Here is a 21,224-nt window from a genome sequence, read left to right on the forward strand (position 1 = left end):
TTCTTATTTTGAACTAGTTTATATTTGGGCTTTATATTTATATTTGGTAAGGTATGGTGAGTGAAATGCTGTATTGGTATTTTCTACATGCTAATTTCCCCCATTAAAACTGATGTGCAAAATTTGAATGTAACTTACAATTGTTGTTATTTGTCAGGATATGTCAGTATTTTTGCATTCCTGAGAGATTTTATTTTATATTTTAAACAATATTTAGTGATAAATTATATTCATGCCAATAATTTCCTGAGATAAAGGCATTTAAGTATATCTGTGAGTAGATACTTTTTGAATATTCAGTTGTCACTTAATAAATTAAGTTTTTTTACAGTAGAAGATCTTAATGTAATTTGGAAAATAATAATCAACTAATTCATCTGTTCTCAGCACAGTTATGCAAAATAATCCTTATTGTGAAAATAAACAAATTCTCTTATGCAACAGCTAAGGTTAGGCTTACAAGACACTATCTTGGACCCTTAGATACATTTTTCTTCTGTTTATTTGGATGTTAATCCTATTACTTATGTTGTCACAGATTTAAAGAACAAAATGTATATGATTAAATCAGTGAATAAAGAACAGTGAATGGTGGGGAGAGTTGAAGTTGTGATGGTTATAGCGAGTAATAACTTTTCATCTAAGCACATCTAAACACACTGCAAAGCCAAATATCTAATTTTGAAATTCTTCCCAGTTTTGGATTAATTTGTTATATAATAGTAATTGCTGCCTGTATCAGCAAGCACCCCAGGGTCCCCAGGGTGGCTGCCAACACAGGTTCTTAGATCTGCTTTGTTAAAGGAAAGCAACTCAAAATGGGTTAACAAGCTTACTTTAATCAGTCAAACATGTATCATTTACCTAGTTCAGGGGAAAAAGGTCAGCACCCCGAACTTCAGAGTATACAGACAGAATTATCAAGACAGAGAAACAGATCAAGTAGACAGGTTTACAAACTGTCCAACCATTACATCCATACCAAATCAACATCTGGGTTTTTCAAAGCCAGGGGGCTCTCAGCAACGGCTTCCCAGAGTCTCATCTGATCAAATCACAGAACACGTCTCAAAGTGAGCTCCAAAACAAAGCCTCACATCAGGGATTATATAGCCTTCTCCTGGCTCAGAGAATGTAACAACCTTCTGGACCCACTGGCCAATCAGGTGCACTTTAGCCTAGGGGCAGGGAAGATCTTAAAAATTTACATGCCCATCACACTGCCCAATAGTGAAAGGAATTTTCTCAAACACCATTCAACTAGGGGATATGAAATGTAGATGATATATCTATGTAGTTACTTTTCAAGGTTTCCCCCCACCCCCCAATTTGATATTTCTTAACAGAAAACTTTATAGTTCTTTTATAAGAATTCTAAAGACATATGAACAGTCAGCAGGTGAACTCAATATATAGTGAATGAAAACTACCTCTTAAATTTTGATAAAAAATATGTTGATGACTTTATTTCAAAATTTTGAAAAAGTTCTCTTTGAAATACAAGACTGAGATAGCTATGTCTCAGCTTGCTTTCAAGGCCTATAATTTGCTTTTCTCACAATTCAGGTCTTTTTGATCAATTATCTCATAAAATAGTTTCTCCATTTTTTTTTTTCTAAATAAGACAGAAGGAACTATTCTGTAGCTTTGGATGTTTTATAAAAAAAAATCTTCATCTTTTCCACTTTATGAGGAGGTGAACCTCTGTGTTGGGCAAGACATGGTAATAACATGATCTTGGGAACATAGAAAACATTTGGGCTGTATCTATAGTTGTAAAGAAACAGCATGCAATGTTCCAGATTATTCAGATTAAAAAACCCATCACCCACATTTTCTTTTTTTTTGCCTTTTGGAGGACAATTGGGGTTAAGTAACTTGCCCACCCTTACATGGCTAGTTGTTTTTGTGTGGGTGTTAAGTGTCTCGGGGGCCAGCGCTTTACTCACTGCACCACCTAGCCATCCCCACATTTTCTTCAGTCATTCAGATCTTTAAGGCAGAGGTAAATTTGGGGATTTGAATAATAAATTATTACTTTAGTCTATACGTCACTCTGTAATTATAGCAATGTTACAATGATAGCATCAAATAACATTATTTGACTAGATTCTCTTTATTAAATAGATGATAAAGTTAAGGGATTAGATATATACCATCCAAACACTACACCCTTCCCATTGGGTAGATTGGGCAATGTAGCCAGATTATTCCTAAATAAGTTTTGAAATGCTTCATGGCACAAATATGTGTTTTTTCTTTCCTGGAGGTAAATTTTGTACTGCATGGGAACAATTTCAGAGGGTTACTATGGTGATCAAATGAAATAATATCTGTATAGTACTTTTTAAATTTTAAATGGCAGCAGTTTTTATTATTGTCATTGCTAACCTGACTTTGTGAACTGTATGGATACTGGTAGTGGGCATAGGTAAGACGGTTTTTTGGGGGGAGGAAGGCAAGGCAATTGGGGTTAAGTGACTTGCCCAAGGTCACACAGCTAGTAAGTGTTAACTGTCTGAGGCTGGATTTGAACTCAGGTCCTCCTGACTCTAGGGCCAGTGCTCTATTCACTGCACCACCTACCTGCCCCTTTAAAAAGTAAGACTTTTTGAAAAGTCTTTTCCTTTATTTTTAAGTTTATTGAGTTGCATGGAAAAAAAAACAACCCATCAGGAATCAAGAATATTTATTGAATACCTACTACAAACAGAATACTTTTTTAGATCCTGTTATCAGAATATTGATTGGATGTACTTACATATTTTTATCTGGTCCTGAGCTGGATGGTTTTGTCCATCAAAAAGTAAGATTAGGCCAAGTTGAATTTTTAAAAATGCATGTTAGACTTAATTATTATTATTATTTTTTAAGCAATCGGGTTTAAGTAACTTGCTCAAGGTTACACGGCCAGGTGTTTCTGGGTGGGTGCTAAGTGTCTGAGCCTGGGATTCGATCTCCAGGTCATCCTGACACTGGAGCCGGTGCTCTTACTCGCTGTGCTACCTGGCCACCCCTTAATTATCTTTCTTGACTGGGACCAATGCAGTGATCCTTATAATAAAGTGAAGATTTCAAAAGTAGACACAACTTCAAAACCTAGTTGTACTCACTGTGGTCTATTATTGCTTTTTTAATAATAAAATCTAAATTCTCTAATACATCTTTTACTTATTTGGAAGATTGCAATCTAATTTGTATGAGTACTTGACTATGAATACTTTGTTTTTCTTTCTAGGTATTTTTAAATGCACTTGATCCAGCTGCTGTAGCGGAGCTTCTAGAAAGTATGTACTATTAAAAATTATCAAGAAAATGTATGTAAAGTTATGAATGTGAAACTTTTCTAATGGATGAATAACTATCTAAAAAGGAGATTTATCTAATATTTATATTCAAAGTGGTGGGTATAAAATTTGGCTCTCATTTTTGCATTTCTTTTATAGAACCCTTTGTAAAAGAGGAAATATTAATTCACTGGAACAAGAAGATTCTCCATCATATTCTTAGACTATTTTTGCCTCAGTTTTTTGGAGGTAGAGTTACTAATTGGTCCTTTTCCTTCTATGTCTGGGGATGCAATCTGGAATTTGTAGGTGACCCGTTTGATAGATGCTTTCTGCTTTGGGACAATGGGTGGCAGGAGAATATAGACATAGAGTTGAAACAGGACAAGGAAGGCTAAAACCAGGTGAGAGGGAAGCAGAGTAAAAGAGTAGGCCTGGGAATAGTCTAGGCCCTTAAAAATACTTAGGAATTTGTGAGTAAGGTGGAGTTGAAGGTCCAGAGTCAAAGGAGAAGTATGGAGGTGGGGCATATACAGATGATTTAGGTTAGAAACCAGCTATAGAATCAAGCCATGTAAGCAGTTAAGAAACAGAAATTCAGATGAAAGGCAAGGCAAGACATTACAGTAAAGGCCATCCAATCATGCAGGTGGACAAGAAACAGAAAGTCCAGAGAAGTCAGAGAAGAGAAGAAATTATGTTCAGATACATAGTCCAAGCAATAGTACCAGAACCCAGATGACAAGCAAAGAACAGTAAGAGCAAGGAGACTGATTCTGAGAAGTTTCTTATGAATTTCCTGGTGGCTCAGAAACCATTCCTAGGGCTTGGCCAAGATGAGATCTGTTATTAAAAAAGTTGCATTTGACTGGAAGGAAATGTGGGACTTAAAAATAAGGACTGATTCTGATAGCTATCGTAAAGACAACTGAAAATAATGGGCCAATATTAATGTATGAAGTTTGTTTTCTAAACATTGCCTAAAAAACAAGTATCTACTCTGATCCAGTCCCCTCCTCTTCCTCCAATTAATTATTTTCCTCTTTTGTGGCTTTCTGGAAGTCTTTAAACTTGGGACAAGTATTCATTAAGTCTTGCAGCTTTATGTTTTGAAAAAACATAATAGACAGTATGTTTTGAAAAATATGATTATCTTCTCTTACCCACAAAGTCTGGCCATCAAAAGGCATGGCTTTGGAACCCTCTGAATTAAGGTGAGAAAGAAGGAGGTTAAGTTGGTTCCTGGAAGCAGTAGTTAAGGGAGAATTGGGAAAAATCATCAGTGCTGTAATGGAGTTCTTCCTCCTCCCATTTTCCAAAATAAAGAGAGGCTGATTGGAAATATGGAACTTAGATTCTGTCTGGATTTATGTTGGGCTCAGCTCTGAGGTACAAGTTGGGTCAATGACAATTCAGTAAGTGATTAATAACTTTTTGTTGAGTTGAATTAAAGAGACCAAATAACCCCAGCATACTTAGAGATTTTAGAATCATAAAAGCTGAGAGTTAGAATGGATCACAAAGGCCATCTAGTCCAATTCATGCCTTATTATGCACCTGACAGGTTGTTATCCAGCTGCATATGAAGACCTCTAGTAATGGGGACCATAATAAGATGTGCAGGGCTGGAAAAGTCTTTAAAGATCTTTTTACCCAACTCCCAGTATGTATGGGGTGTTCAAGAAAGACTAGCACCTCTGGTGTGAGGGCTTGCCAAGCCCTTTTCAGGGCTGTACATCTATCTTTGGTGTCCTCCTGATTCACCCAACTCTCACCTGTGATTCTAAGAAGCTGTAACATGTGCAGAAGTTATATCAGCAGACAGGCCAGTTCAGGTTGAGGATAACAGACAGAACTCAAACTGGTTGGTGAGTTAGGGGGAAGTCTGCCCTACACATATGAAGACTTCCTCTGGCAGAATGGCTGGATGAGAATGATTTGTTTCAATGGCTGTGAAGGTAGCTGAAGCAGGTATGGTGGAGCGCTTAGAGCTTGGTCAGAGATTGAAGATGCCAAGGTCATCCATTGCATCCTAGGCTATCACCAGTCATTTTCACTTTTTGTTTTGTCACTGGATTTAGATGACTCTGGAAGAAAAATTGAAGCTGACGACTTTGTGCAACTCTGCCTCACTTAAATATAGTTCATACACTGTCAAGATATCATCCTGTGATGTCATTGCTCCTCTTCAAAAATGAAGGACAAATCACCACCACCACAACAACCCAATTCATTCCACGTCTTTCAGCCTATCTTACCAGTTTTCTTTTGCATCACTTCTCTTTGTATATTTTAAGATCCAGTTAAACTACCTAGGTGACCTTCGACAAATTGACTTAAACATTCTGGGCCTCAGTTTCTTCATTTGTAAAATAGAGTTTGGACTAGATAACCTATGAGGATCTTTCTAGCTCTAGATCTATAATCGAGCCTCTGTACATTTTCAGAGACCATCCCACATTTTTGGAACTTAGATCCTTCTCATTTCTAGATGTTGTAGTCTTTTACTTTTGAAGGTATGCTTCTGATCACCTCCCACATGAAGCTTCTCCTTATTCTTCCAGCTGGCATACTTAGTTGTTTTTTTTTTTTTTTTGAGAGGGGAAGGTAGGGCAATTGGGGTTTGCTACATCAACAGCTTGAGCTGGAAAAGTCCCTTTTTTTTTTTTTAAGCAATTGGGGTTAAGTAACTTGCTCAAGGTTACATGGCCAGGTGTTTCTGGGTGGGTGCTAAGTGTCTGAGCCCGGGATTCGATCTCCAGGTCTTCTCAACACTGGAGCCGGTGCTCTTACTCGTTGTGCTACCTGGCCGCCCCCAAAGTCCCTTTCTTTAAAAGGACAGTCACAAAAGATCTTTTGAAAGCCATTAGGGCAGCAAATGAGGAAAAACTTGTTGAACACTTTGTTCTGGGCTAGGTGCCCTGGAAGATACAGAGAAGAGAAGACAGGATATCTTCCCTTGAGGACTTCACAATTTTGTCAGGGGAGATAAGAGCTATGCTCTTAAGCTCATGGGATTTAGAGTTGAAGAGACCTTGGAGATCACTTAGTGAACCAGAGATTTTTAACCTAGATTCCATGAACTGTGTTTTAAAGCTGCATTTTAATATAAATGGTTTTCTGTAAATCATATATGTTTTATTTTATTTTTTGTTATTTTGAGAAGGCATCACCAAACAGAAGGCACCTTCACCAGACTTCTAAAGGGGCTTATGACACACAAACAAGATGAAGAACTCTTCATACTAGCAATAATAATAGTAGTAGCTAGCACTTTACACGTGGTATCTCACAATAACCCTGTGAGGCAAGTACTATTTTGTTTTTTTCTTTTTGGAGGGCAATTGGGGTTAAGCAACTTGCCCAAGGTCACACGGCTAGTTTTGTGTGTGTGTGTGTGTGTGTGTGTGTGTGTGTGTGTTAAGTGTCTGAGGCCGGATTTGAACTGAGGTCCTCCTGACTCCAGGGCTGGTGCTCTATTCACTGCGCCACCTAGCTGCCCCATGGCAAGTACTATTATTATCTTCATCTTACAGATGAGGAAACAGAGGCACAGAGGGGTTAAATGACTTGCTCAGGGTCACACAGCAAGTAAGTATCTGCGGCAAAAGTTGAAGTCAAATCCTCCTGAGTCTAAGGCCAACACTCTCCGCTGTACCACTCAGCCACCTCCAAACCCATCATTTTTCATATAAGGAAACTGAGGTCCAAAAAGGTAAACAACTTGTCCAAGGTCGCCAACTAGTTCAGGCGTCAGGAACAAAGTCTAGATTCAAAATAGATATTATGGCTACAAATGCAGTGCCCTTAATGTCTCATAATGCTACCTCTTGTAGGGTAAGTGCCAATGGGGCATCTAGCCAGGAAGGACTAAGTTCTGATAAGGAAGAGATCACTTCTATTGCATAGAGAAAAGCCTTCATGGAAAAGGTGGTAATGAATTGAACCTTGAAGGATAGGTAGCTCAATCTTGTCCCTCAAGTTATCTCCCTTATCTTTTGTCAATACTGTGTAACATTACTGCAAGAGAGTGTAATATGGTAGAAAGAGTCCAGGACTTGGATTCAGAGTTGCACTGTGGCTTTACTACTAATTACTCTTGAGCTTTTGGACAAGTTATTTAACCTCTGTGGGCTTCAGTTTCCTCATCAGTAAAACAAGAATATAAATTGGTATAAATCATGGGTTTTTAATCTGGTGTCTGTGAACTTTCTTTTAAAAATATTTTGAAAACTGTATTCATTATACTTAATTTCTTTGTAATTGATGATATTTACAAACTTTATTCTGAGCATGGGCTTCACCAGCCTGTCAAACGGGTCCAGGACACAAAAGCATCTGAGAATCCCTAGATTAGATAATCTCTCCATTCCCCTCTAGTTCTAAATGTATGCTCAAATGATTTAAAAATATGTACTTATATAAAATGCTTTTATTGACTTACAATGGAACAATTTCTCTTTATCCTGTCCATTTTTAGAAGTATTTGCCTAATAGTCTTTGTCAAAAACCCATTGTGTGAAAATACAATTCTAATTTTATATCTTGATTGTATATTTAGATAAATAGCAATACTTTTAGAAAGGTTGTCCATTAAAATTTTGAGAGGAATTCAGTTAAATAAACATTTATTAAATATCTGCTCTGCTCAAGGCCACCCTAGTTAACCCTTTCCTAGGAAGCCAGGAAAATCTGTATTTAAATCTGTTTCTGACACATACTGGCTGTGTCACCTGGGCAGGTCACTTAAACTTTCAGTAACCCAGGCAATACTCTAAAACTAAAAGTTACAGAAAATTATGAGCATCAGTAGAGTATGTTTCCACACTGGGACTTCCCCACACAAATGAAATCACAGCTTTGAATATAGGCCCTGTCCCTTATAACCTCTGTGACCTTGAATAAATTATTTTAATCTGCATGACCTTGGGCAAGTCACTTAACTTCCCTGAGCCTCAGTTTCCTTATCTGTAAAATGGGGGTTAGACTGGATGGCTGCTGATGCTCAGAAAGCTCTAGATCTATGAACTTTTTTTTGTTTAAGCAATCGGGGTTAAGTAACTTGCTCAAGGTTACACGGCCAGGTGTTTCTGGGTGGGTGCTAAGTGTCTGAGCCCGAGATTCGATCTCCAGGTCATCCTGACACTGGAGCCAGTGCTCTTACTCGCTGTGCTACCTGGCCTCCCGATCTATGAACTTTTGATAGATTAACTTTTCCTTTCTTGAGGCTCAGTTTCCTCATCTGTAAAATGAGGTGCTGGGACTAAATCCTATGAGTAATATGAAATAAGAAAGGCAATCAGAAAGAGCCTTAAATATCAGGCTGAGAAGTTTGTAATCAACCCAAAAGGCAAAGGAATTTTCAACAAGGGGGGAGGGTGAGATATCTATATCTTAGAATTATGGATTGGGGAGGAGAGAGATTACAGACCAGCAGACTGGTTAGGAGGATATTTTAACAGTCCAAAGGGAGATGAAGTCTACTGGTGGAAGTGGAGCGAGAAGGTAGTGAGGTATCATGTTGGGATGCAAATGAGAGAGATGTGACAGAAAAGGATATTTAAATGTCATATAAGGATGGTTTTAAGAGGTAAAGTTTTCTTGCATTATATCAATTAGTACTTTTATCTTTGAATGTCTAAACCACCATTCTCTAATATTTTATTAATTTTTGTCCCTTGATTTATTGAGTTCTGTAAGTCCCTGAGTTTACAAAGGGTACCAGTATTTCAAAACAATGTCTGGTCCAATGATGTGGATTTGCTGGTGTTGGTGAAGGGGGAGAAGGAATTTTTTTGTTATTGTTATAATTTTAAATATTTAAAGTGTGATAAATTATGTCATATTTGAACCTGTCAGTTACTGAAGTTTCCCAGTTCTGTCTCTGATAGCAACTTTCTAAAGTATTGTGATGTTATTTTTTTTCTTACAGCTTATATGATCAGGTTTGAACTAATACAACTAATACCTCCAGGTAATGTGAAAATAAGTATTTTTCTAAACATGATTATTTTATTTTCAAAAAGATTTTGTTTGACTTGATTTTGAATCGTTATTTTAAAATTATGAGTAGCCATATATATATCCATGTTCATATATATTTTTTACAACTTTGCCAAATTATCATAATCCTTCCTAATTTTAGAATTATGGGATTGATTGCATAAGCACGTGTTTAATTTTTAGTTTTAATTTTTGGTTATTTGTATTTTTAATGAATTTTTATCTACCCACTTTCCAGTTATTTATTTATTTTTAGACTGGCTTAATTTAATCTTTCAGGTCCATCTCAGATTGTAAATTTTAGGATTGTTTGATTTTTGTATTTCTAATGCCTAGCAGAATACCTTACATACAGAAGGAACTTAATGTTTGTTGTATTGAATTCTTTAGCTGTAGTTATGCTCTTACTTATATTCCCACGCATGGGTTTGCCTGCATGTACTTGCCTTGAAAAGAAACAAAGAACCCAATAAGTAAAGCTATCTCTTTGGTCAGACACTTGGAATGGTAGAATTTTTGAGTTAGAAGGGACACCAGAAGTTACCTTTTCCAGCTCTCTGATTTTACAGATGAGAAAATTGAAGCCCAAATTGGTAAAGTGACTTGTTCAAGGTCACACAGCAAATAAAGTGGCAAAGCCAGGACGAGAAACCAGATTTCTGTACTCTAGATTTGGAGTTCACAACCACCAAGCCTATTCACTTCATTTCTCTTCATTGGGAAGTGATGAAGTTCAATTAATGAATAAGTCAATCAGAAAGCATTTATTAAGTAACTATGATGTGCCAGGCTAGGTGCAGCTAGGTGATGGCTGCACAGAGATTAAAAACAAAACAGCTTCTGCCCTTTATTTTTTCCCTAAAAAATAATTATACTTTAACATTCATTTCTTAAAATTTTGAGTTCCAAATTCTCTCCCTCTCTCCTACCGCACCCCCCATCCCAACTGTTGAAAAGGCAATAGTTATACATGTGAAGTCATGCAAAATGTATTTCCATATTAGCCATGCTACAAAAAAAGACAAGAAAAATAAAATGAAAAAAGTATGCTTCAGTCTGCACTCCGATTTCATTAGTTCTTTCTCTGGAGGTGGATAGCATTTTTAATCATGAGCGCTTTGAAACTGTTTTGGATCACTGCATTGATCAGAGTAGCCAAGTTAGACAGTTGATCATTGTACGAAATTGCTGTTACTGTGTACAATGTTCTCCTCGTTTTGCTTACTTCACTTTGCATCAGTTAATATAAGTCTTCCCAGGTTTTTCTGAAACATTCTGCTCATTATTTCTTATAGCACAATAGTATTGCATCATAATCATAAACTATAACTCGTTTAGCTGTTTTTCAATCCATGGGTATTGCCTCAATTTCCAATTCTTTGCCACCACAAAAGAGCTGCTATGAATATTTTTGTACAAGTAGGATTTTTTCTTTTTACTTTGTTCTCTTTGGGATACAGTGGTGGTATTGCTGGGTTAAATATGGAATTTTATAACCTTTGGACATAGTTCCAAATTATTCTCTGGAATGGTTCACCAGTTCATAACTCATCTGGCAGTGCATTAGTGTACTTATTTTGTCCAAATCCATTCCAACCTTTGTTATTTTCCTTTTCTATAATGTTAGCCTATCTGAGAGGTGTGAGGTGGTACTTTAGAGTTGTTTTAACTTGCATTTCTATAATTTATAGTTATTTAGAGCAGTTTTTCATATGATTATTGATACCTTTGATTTCTTCTTCTGAAAATTGCCTATTCATATCCTTTGACTACTTATCAATTGGGGGAATGGCTCTTATTTTTATTGACTCAGTTCTCTACATATTTGAGAAATAAGACCTTTTTTAGAGAAATTTGCTGCAAATTACCTGTCTCCAGTTTCCTGCTTTCCTTCTAATAGTGGCTGCATTGGTTTTGTTGGTACAAAACCTTTTAAATTTCACATAATCAAGATTATCCATTTTATTTCCTGTGATTCTCTCTATTTCTTTTTTGGTCCTAAACTCTTCCCTCATCCATAGATCTGAAAGGTAAATTTTTCTATGCTTCCCTAATTTTGGTATGGTATCACACTTTATGTCTAAGTCATGTACCCATTTTGACCTTATCTTGGTATGTGAGATGTTGGTCCACACCTAGTTTCTGCCAAACTGCTTTTTAGTTTTCCCAGCAATTTTTGTCAAGTAATGAGTTCTTGCCCCCAAAACTTGACTCTTTGATTTTACCAAATACTGTATTATTATGTTTGTTTACTACTGCATATTGTGTACCTAACACTTTAATTCTTAGCCAGTGCCAGACTGTTTTCATGATTACTACTTTGAGATATAGTTTGAAATCTGGTACTGCTAGGCTGCATTTTTTCCCCTTTGATTCCCTTGATATTCTTCACCTTTTGTTCTTCCAGAATAATTTTATTATTATTTTTTCAAGCTCCACAAAGTAATTCTTTGGTATTTTGATTGGCATGGTAATGAATGAGTAAATTACTTTATATAGAATTGTCATTTTTATTACATTGACTCACTTTACACATGAGAAATTAGTATTTCTGCAATTATTTAGATCTGTTACTATTTGTGTGAAAAGTGTTTTTTAATTGTGTTCATACAGTTACTGGGTTTGTTTTAGCAGGGAGACTCCCCAATAGTTTATATCGTATGTAGTTACTTTATTTTATTTTTCAAAAAAAAATTACTATTTATTTTTAACATCCTTTTAAATAAAATCTCGAGTTACAAATACTCTTACCTCTAAGAAAGTAAGAAATGTCATGTCAATTGTCCATGTGAAATCACACAAAACATATTAGCCATGTTGGGAAAAAAGCAAGACAAATAAAGTGAAAAAAAATGAGGCCTTAATTGTCTTGGGTCATTACATTATTCAAGTCATTCACAGTTGATCATCACACAAAAATGCTATTACTGTGTACAATGTTCTCCTGGTTCTGCTTCCCTCAGTCTGCATCACATCACATAAGTCTTCCTGTGTTTTTCTTAAACCATCCTGTTCATCATTTCTTATAACACAATAGTATTCCATCACAATCATATACCACAGTTTGTTCAGCTATTCCCTAGTTGATGGGCATCCTCCTAATTTCCAATTTTCTGTCATCACAAAAATGAACTTCTACAAATATTGGTCCTTTTCCTTTTCTTTGATTTTGTTGGGATACAGACCTAGTAGTGGTGGTGCTGGATCATATAGTATGCAAGATTTTATAGCCCTTTGGGCATAGTTCCAGATTCCCCTCCAGAATGGTTGGTCCAGTGCATAACTCTTTCACCAGCAGTTCATTAGTGTCCCTATTTGTCCACATCTCCTCCAACATTTGTCATTTTCCTTTTCTATCATATTAGCCAATTTGATAGGTATGAGGTGATACCTCAGAATTGTTTAAATTTTATTTCTTTAATCAATAGTGACTACAGATATGAAAATTGCCTCTTGATATCCTTTGACCATTTACCAATTGGGCTAATGGCTCTTATTTTTATAAATTTGACTCAGTTCCGTATATGTTTGAGAAATGAGGCCTTTATCAGAGGAACTTGCAGTAAATCTTCTCCACCTTCCACCTCCCTCCCCCCCCCCCTTTCCTGTTTTCCTTCTAATCTTGGCTGTATTGGTTTTGTTTGTACAAAAGCTTTTTAATTTAATGAAATAAAAATTTCTCTATTTTACTTTCTTTGATCCTCTCTATGTCTTGTTAGTCATAGATCTGATGGGTAAAATTTTTCATGCTCTTCTAATTTGCTTATGGTATCACTCTTTATTTTTTTTTCATATGTTGGCATTTATTATTTGAGGGGAAGAACAGGTTATGAGGGGGGGGGTGGGGCAAGGGAGGAGACAGGGAGCCTAGAGCCTCTCATCTGTGTGTCTGCTCCAGACGGGGTTGATCCTGATTTCTGAGCCTTGGTCCAGGGCACACAAGGAAGCACATGCTAAGATGAGGTTCCAGGGGTACAGGTTGAGGAAAACAGTGGGGATGGCCAGAGTTATAGCCAGAGGTGGGGGCTGGGATTCTCCTTGGGTCAGCAGCACCACTTCCTTTTGGGAACTGAAGCCTAGTGATAAGTCCCATCCCACATATTTCTTATAAAACATTCTTATAGTTAAAGTCTTTGTGCTAAAGAATTCTTTCAGCGCCTCTCTCACTTCTTGTACTTTGCTTCTAGTTTCTTTGAATATGCATCCAACTTGTAAGCTGCCTGCTCAAGAGTGGCTACTTGCTCCTCAGTTAAAGTGATCTGATCTAGATAAGGCTGAAGGGCAGCATATTTCTGGTTTGAGTCCTTTAGGTTTCTATTTGTGTTTACTGCAATATCTTTCATTTCTGGATACTTCAAGCTAGTCAGTTTGTTCATATTTTCCAGAAGTTTATAATCTTCACTGGTGGCTATCAGCTTGACCGTCAGGTATGTGCCCATTTTGGAGAACATGTCCTAGCACAGCCCCGTGATGTCTGCCTCAGTGGGCTCCATGGCCTCCTCGGCCTTCTCCATCACAGCATTGTCTAGGCCAGGGAAAGGAGGAAGAAGAAAGGATGGAGGGAAGAATGGGGAAGGGAAGGGGGAAAGGGAGGGGGAGAGGAAAGGGAAAGGGGACAAGGAAGGAGGAAAAGAGGAATGGTAAGCAGTTGGAGAGGGAAATGGTATCACTCTTTATGTCTAAATCATGTGCCCATTTTTACCTTATCTTCATATACAGTGTGAGATGTTGGCCCATATTTAGTTTTTTGCCAAACTTCTTTACACTTTTCTTAGCAATTTTTGTCAAGCAGTGAGTTCTTGCCCCTAAAACTCAGATCTTTGGGTTTATCAAAACTAGATTATTATGATAACTTACTGCAATGTTTTGTATATCTAACTTATTCCACTGATTGATCACTCTAATTCTTAGCCAATACCAGATTATTTTGATGATTATCACTTTGTAACATGGTTTGAAATCTGGTACTTCTTGTTTGCCTTCCTTCACATTTTCCCCCATTGGTTTCCTTGATATTCTTTTTTATTTTTAAGCAATCCGGGTTAAGTAATTTGCTCAAGCTTATACTGCCAGTTATTTCTGGGTGTGGTGCTGAGTATCTGAGCCCAGATTTGATCCCCAGGTCATCCCGACACTGGAGCCGGTGCTCTTACTCACTGAGCCACCTGTCCACCCCTAAGCAATTGGGGTTAAGTAACTTGCTCAAGGTTATATGGCCAGGTGTTTCTGGGTGGGTGCTAGGTGTCTGAGCCTAGGATTCGATCCCCAGGTCATCCTGACACTGGAGCTGGTGCTCTTACTCACTGTGCTACCTGGCCGCCCCAAGTTTCCTTGGTATTCTTGACCTTTTGTTCTTCCACATGAATTTTTTAAATTATTTTTTTGTAGTTTGATTGAAATGGTACTGAATAAGTAAATTATGTAGGATTGTTATTTTTATTATATCGGTTAAGCCTACCAATGAGCAAAAAATAATTTCTCCAATTGTTTAGATATGTCTTTGTGCATAAAGTGTTTTGTAGTTGTCATATACATCTTGGGTTTGATTCTCAAGTATTTAATTTTGTTTGCAGTTATTTTAAATGGAATTTCTCTATCCCCTCCTGCTGGACTTTTTTTGGTTATACACATACACACACAAAAACACACACATGCAGAGCTAGTGATTTATGTGGGTTTATTTTATATCTTGAAACTTTGTTAAACTTGTTAATTGTTTTGACTAGTTTTTTAGCTGATTCTCTAGGGTTTTCTAAGTATACCATCATATTTTCTTGAGTTTTATTTCCTTGTTTCTTATTCTAATTCTTTCAACATCTTTTTCTTATTTTATTACCAATAGCTAACATTTCTAGTCCAGTATTGAAAAGTAGTGATGATAGTGAACATCCTTACTTCACCTCTGATGTTATTGGGAAGGCTTTTAGTTTATCCCTACTATAGATAATGCTTGCTCTTGGTTTTAGATAGATACTACTTAACATTTTAATAAAGACTCCATTTATTCCTATGCTTCCTGGTGTATTTAATAGGAATGGACATTGTATTTCATAAAAACTTTTTCTATATCTATTTATATAATCAAATGATTTTTATTATTTTGTTATTGATAGGGTCAATTATGTTGATTTTTTTCCTAATATTAAACCATCCCTGCATTCCTGGTACAAATCCCACCTGGTCATAGTATATAATTGTTATATATTATTGTAATCTCCTTGATAGTATTTTACTTAATTTTTTTGTATCAGTATTCATTAAGGAAACTGGTCTATAGTTTTCTTTCCCTGTGTTTATTCTCCCTAGTTTAGGTATCAAGACCAGATTTGTGACATAGAGGGAATTTCATAGGACTCTTTTTTTTTTTTTTTGCTTTTTGCATGGCAATTGGGGTTAAGTGACTTGCCCAAGGTCACATGGCTAGTTTTTTATGTTAAGTGTCTGAGGCTGGATTTGAACTCAGGTCCTCCTGACTCCAGGGCCGGTGCTCTATTCACTGCACCTTCTAGCCACCCCATTCATAGGACTCTTTATTTTTTCAAATAGTTTATATAGTAGCATAATAATTGTTTTTTTTAAAGGTTTGTTAGAATTTATTTGTGAATCTGTCTGATCTTGGGGATTTTTTCATAGGGAGCTCATTTATGGCTTATTCATTTTTTTTTCTAAGATAGGGTTGTTTAAATATTCTATTTCTTTTGTTAATCTAGGAAGTTTATATTTTTTGTAAATATTCACCTATTCCACTTAGATTGCCAGGGTCTTTTTGCATATAATTGGGCAAAATGACTCCTTCTAATTACTTTAATTTCATCTTTGTTGGTGGTTCATTCACCTTTTTTATTTTTGATACTGTAATTTGGTTTTCTTCTTTCTTTTTTAAATCAACCAGAGGTTTATCTCTTTTATTGTTGCTTTAATAAAACCAGCTCTTAGTTTTATTTGTTCAATTTTTAAAAATCTTTCAGTTTTATTAATCTCTCCTTTGATTTTCATTTTGGTGTTTAATTGGGGAATTTTAATTTGTTCTTTTTTCCAGTTTTTTAAAAATTGTTTGCCCAGTTCATTGATCTACTGTTTCTCTTTTTATTTTTTTTAAGCATTTAGATATATAAAATTTCCCCTAAGTAGTGCTAATCTTTGCCCTTTAAGGACTTTACATTCTATTGGGTGGGAGAGATAAAATATATGCATTTATATACATATAGAATCTATACAAAGTAAAGTCAAGGATTTTTTTTTTAAAGCAGAAGTGGAGGTACTATCACCTGGAGAAACCAGAAAAGGCTCCATATAATCTTATGAACTTTTATAAGTTCCTATATGTAATTCGTATATGTATATATAAATGTATATATGTATATATCTGGCAGATAAGTGACAAAGTCGATGTCAGTCCTGGAGTCAGGAAGATCTCAGTTCAAATCCTACTTCAGAAACTTAATAGTTCTGTGACTCTGGACAAGTCACTTAACCTCTGTTTGCCTCAGTTTCCTCATATGTAAAATGGGGATAATAATAGTTATCTACCTCCCAGGATTGTGAAAATCAAATGAAATAATAATTGTAAAGCACTTAGCACAATGTTTGGCACATACTAAGCACTATATAAATGTTATTTATTTATTACTTGAGGTGAGACTTAAATATGGAAAAAGCTTTTTTAAGAGGAAAAGGTGATGAAGGTGCAGGTACAGATACACTGGAACTGTAGTCACAACCCTGCACACAGGCAGCCCAAGTCATTGGGTTATCTTCTCATTGGACTGAAACATCAGTGGGATCTGTCAGGCCCCTGGGTGTCTGAGCAGTCTTTTTAAAGGACTGTACTGCTCACTTCCCGACATGAGGAAGGGGATAGAAAAAGTTACTCTAAAAATTGTCTGCTTCACTTAACCTAAACCCTGGCCTGCTTACCATGGCAGGTGGAATCCTACCCTGTGGTTGAAATTGACAAAATATATACAAAAACTTTTGCAGAGATGATTCCATTTACTATGTACATGGAATATGCATATACATATGAGCAACGTGAAAGCCAGCAGACCTGAAAGACAAACTTTTTTTGCAAGAGAACTCTGAAGATATCTCATCCAAATAGCAGCTCTGAGTAAAGCAATGATGGAAAATGAGGGCCAGCTATAGGCTCAAGCAAGGTGGGATTTTTGTTGTTTTCTTTTTGGAGCTCAGTTTCTCCAGCCTCAGGCTAAACTGTGAATACCTGAAGGACTGATCTCCTTTGAGCCCTGATAACTTTTTTTTTAATGCATTTTTAAAAAATTTATTTTTAGTTTTCAACATTCATTTCCACAAGATTTTGAGTTACAAATTTTCTGCCCATCTTTCCCCTAAAGTAATTTTTCTTGGTTTTTTTTTTTTTTGGAGGGGGGAAGGCAGGGCAATTGGGGTTAAGTGACTTGTCCATGGTCACACAAAGGTCCCACAACTAGTAAGTGTTAAGTGTCTGAGGCCCGATTTGAACTCAGGTCCTCTGGACTCCAGAGCTTGTGCTCTGTTCACTGAGCCACCTAGCTGCCCTGAACCTTGGTAATTCACAGCTGTGCTGAGTCAAATAGGTTTTGTGCCTTTTGGCTAAGCCAATCAGGGACTGTCTTTGTTACATATTCTGAGAGGTTGACATTTTGCTTTGGGGGTTCACTCATGAGAAGGATATTTTGATTTCGGGGTTGAGACTCTGAGTAGCCTGTGTTCAGAGCCCCCCCCTACTGCCAGATATCTATGCTTCCTTGATCCCATGATGTATGTAAAGTATATAGCAATATGCTTTACTCAGACAGTTGGAGCCCTGTCTCTTGGTCTTTGTGCTAATTTCTCTACTCATATTTTCTCTGCTTGTATTTTCTCCAAGTTCAGGTGCTGACTTTTCCCCTGAACTAGTGAATGTCATTAAAGGTAGAATTGTTAACCCCTTTTTGAGCAGTCTTTCCTTTAAAAGCAGATCAAAGAACCTGTGCTAGCAAGCCATCCTGGGTATGCTAGGGTGCTTGCTAATACACCAGCTTACCAAACCCAGAGCTGTATATTTGTTTTCCTAGAGTGACTGCTTTGAAACTGGCACATATTTCTTTTCTTTTTTTTTTTGAGGGTCATATGTTGGCATTTATTAATTAAGCTGAAGAACAGGTTATGAGGGGGGGTGGGGCAAGGGAGGAGACAGGGAGCCTAGAGCCTCTCATCTGTGTCTGCTCCAAACGGGGTTGATCCTGATTTCTGAGCCTTGGTCCAGGGCACACAAGGAAGCACATGCTAAGATGAGGTTCCAGGGGTACAGGTTGAGGAAAACAGCGGGGGTGGCCAGAGCTACACATCCAGCCAGAGGCGGGGCTGGGATTCTCCTTGGGTCAGCAGCACCGCTCCCTTTTGGGAACTGAAGCCTAGTGATAAGTCCCATCCCACATATTTCTTATAAAACATTCTTGTAGTTTCAGTCTTTGTGCTAAAGAATTCTTTCATCGCCTTTCTAGATTCTTGTACTTTGCTTCCAGTTTCTTTGAAAACGCATCCAGCTTGTAAGCTGCCTGCTCAAGAGCAGCTACCTGCTCCTCAATTAAAGTGATCTGATCCAGATAAGGCTGAAGGGTGGCATATTTCTAGTTTAAGTCCTTTAGGTTTCTACTTATGTTTACTGCAATATCTTTCATTTCTAGATACTTCAAGCTAGTCAGTTTGTTCATATTTTCTAGACGTTTGTAGTCTTCACTGGTGGCTGTCAGCTTGCCTGTCAGGTACGTGGCCATTTTGGAGAACATGTCCTGGAACAGCTCCGTGATGTCTGCCTTGGCGGGCTTCGTAGCCTCCTCGGCAGTCTCCACCACGGCATCGTCTAGGCCAGGGAAGGGAGAAAGGAGAAAGGATGGGGAGGGAGAAAGGGAGGGGGAGAGTGAGAGGGAAGGGAAAGGGGCCAAGGAAGGGGGAAAAGGGGAAGGGTGAGTAGTGGGAGAGGGAGATAAGGGCCACATATTTCTTAATCAGAACTAATATAGTCAAGAAACTTGTATGCCTCCCAAAAGGAGTGAAGACAGGCTCATGAGAATACAATTGCCACGTCCAGGAAAGTGCCATGTCACCATTATCAGTGTGTGTGCTCCTACCATGATGAACCCCGATGAGGTCAAAGAAAAAATTTATGAAGACCTGAAGACTTATCATCAATGTGCTAAAAGAGGACAAACTTGTAACTGTGGGTAACTTTAACACGATTTGGCACAGATTATCAGATTTGAGAGGGAAGCCTTGGTAGGAATAGAGTTAAAAACAATGGCAATGGTTACTTACTACTGATGGTTTGTGTGTTTCATGACCTCATTACCAACCCTGTCTTCTATTTACCTAAATTTAATAAAACTTTGCAGCAACATTGACATTTAATAGACTATCAATGTAAGGAGAAAAGACAGAATGTGAGAGTGATGAAGGTGATGTGCAGTGTAGAGTGCTTGACTGATCAGTCTTATTCTCTCCAAACTAAACATTCTCATTGAACAAAATCAGTGGCCCCAAGACAAGACAACTACCAGAAGACTTAATGTCAACATATTAGAGCACTTCTTTGTGTATAAACAGTTGGTTGCTAACTTGGAGGGAAAACTGAGACAACACATAGCAACAGTGGAGCAGAAAAGGAGTGGGCAGCTTTCAGAGATTTGATGTGCAGCACTGCATTTACTCGTCTGGGCCAAAACACTTGCAAACATCAGGGTTGGCTTGATGAAAATGATGGGGAAATGCAGAACTACAAAATGAAAAAATGGGAATTTTATAGGGTTTACAGGCAGGATAATTTGTTTGTCTCTAAGAAGGCAGTATTTAACTCCATCAAAAGTAAAATGCCAAGTGAAGCTTAGAGAGATGCAGGATTCTTGGCTCAGTGAGAAGGCAAATCAAATTCAGTTTTACACTGATAGTAACAATTCAAAGTGCTTTTATGATGCCCTGAAGGCTGTTTATGGGCCAAAGATCTATGTTGTATGTTTACTCCTCAGTGCAGATGGACCATATTGGTTAATAATAAGTATATGATTCTGCAGAGGTTGACTAAACACTTCCATAGCATATTATTATTCCAACCACCATCAACCAATGCTGAAGCCATTGACCATATACCTCAGGTGGAAGTCAGTCTCTTTCTAGCCAACCTACCAATTGAAGAAGAGATTTTGAATACCCTTAGGCTCCTCTTATGTGACAAAGTGCCTGGTGTTGATTCTATTCTGGCTGAGATTTTCAAATCAGGAGGTCCACTACTCATAAAAAAACTGACTGAAACCTTCTGGTTTACATGGCATGAGGAAGCTATCTCTCAGGAATTCAAGGATGTCTCAGTTGTCTAGTTCTATAAAGGAAAAGGAAATAGACTGTCCTGTGACAATTACAATCACAGTTTCTTTCTTGGTCATTGTTGGCAAGATTCTTGCCAGAATCCTCCTTAATGGGCTGATCCCTTACCTGGAAGATGGTCATCTATTCAAGAGCCAGTGTGGCTTCAGAAAGGGCTGAGGAATGGTCAATATGGTTGACAACTGCAGGAGAAATTCCAGAAGCAGAACAGAGGTCTATACCCAACCAGGGTCTTTGCTACTATCAGTCATGAGGATTTGTGGAAGGTTATGGCAAAAATTGTTTGCGCAGAGAAGTTCATCAGTATTGTATGTCAGTTTCATGACAACGTGCTTGCAGAGGTTTTGGATAATGAACAATGCTGTTGAGCTTTCCCAGTCATCAATGAAGTGAAGTAAGGTTGTGTGCTTGCTCCCATGCTAATTTTTAGTATGATGTTTTCAGCAGTGTGGTCTGATGCCTTCAATGAGGATGAATGAAGCATCAAGATAAGCTTGATTGCACTAAGGGCAAAATTGTTTTGCCTTGAAAAGGCTACAAGCCAAGACTAAAGTGGAGAGAAAGTTAGTATGTGAC

The 21,224-nt window shown here is 37.4% G+C and overlaps 2 protein-coding genes and 1 pseudogene across 2 annotated transcripts in view; 1 reads left to right on the plus strand and 2 right to left on the minus strand.

Moving 5' to 3' along the window:
* The window catches only part of SPATA6L (spermatogenesis associated 6 like), a 77,727-nt gene that overhangs the window by 10,155 nt on the left and 46,348 nt on the right, over positions 1–21,224 (plus strand). Inside the window, exons 3-4 of the mRNA XM_069090788.1 lie at positions 3,239–3,287; positions 9,220–9,261. Coding sequence (XP_068946889.1) covers positions 3,239–3,287; positions 9,220–9,261 — 91 coding nt within the window. The remainder of the gene's footprint in view (positions 1–3,238; positions 3,288–9,219; positions 9,262–21,224) is intronic.
* LOC138163134 (biogenesis of lysosome-related organelles complex 1 subunit 2-like) lies at positions 13,454–13,785 on the minus strand. Its single transcript, XM_069090576.1, has one exon. It carries the CDS (start codon positions 13,739–13,741, stop codon positions 13,454–13,456), a length of 288 nt encoding a protein of 95 aa, XP_068946677.1. The 5' UTR covers positions 13,742–13,785.
* Positions 18,373–19,152, minus strand: LOC138163135 (biogenesis of lysosome-related organelles complex 1 subunit 2 pseudogene; annotated as a pseudogene).

The sequence above is a fragment of the Petaurus breviceps genome, unplaced genomic scaffold (assembly GCF_028583685.1).
Source record: "Petaurus breviceps papuanus isolate PSGF00001 unplaced genomic scaffold, PetGlider_PUasm1.0 187, whole genome shotgun sequence".
Taxonomy (NCBI): domain Eukaryota; kingdom Metazoa; phylum Chordata; class Mammalia; order Diprotodontia; family Petauridae; genus Petaurus; species Petaurus breviceps.

Bases quoted from the DNA above. Each gene is read 5' to 3' on its own strand.
- LOC138163134 (XM_069090576.1), bottom strand. From the start codon at position 13,741: ATGTTCTCCAAAATGGGCACATACCTGACGGTCAAGCTGATAGCCACC.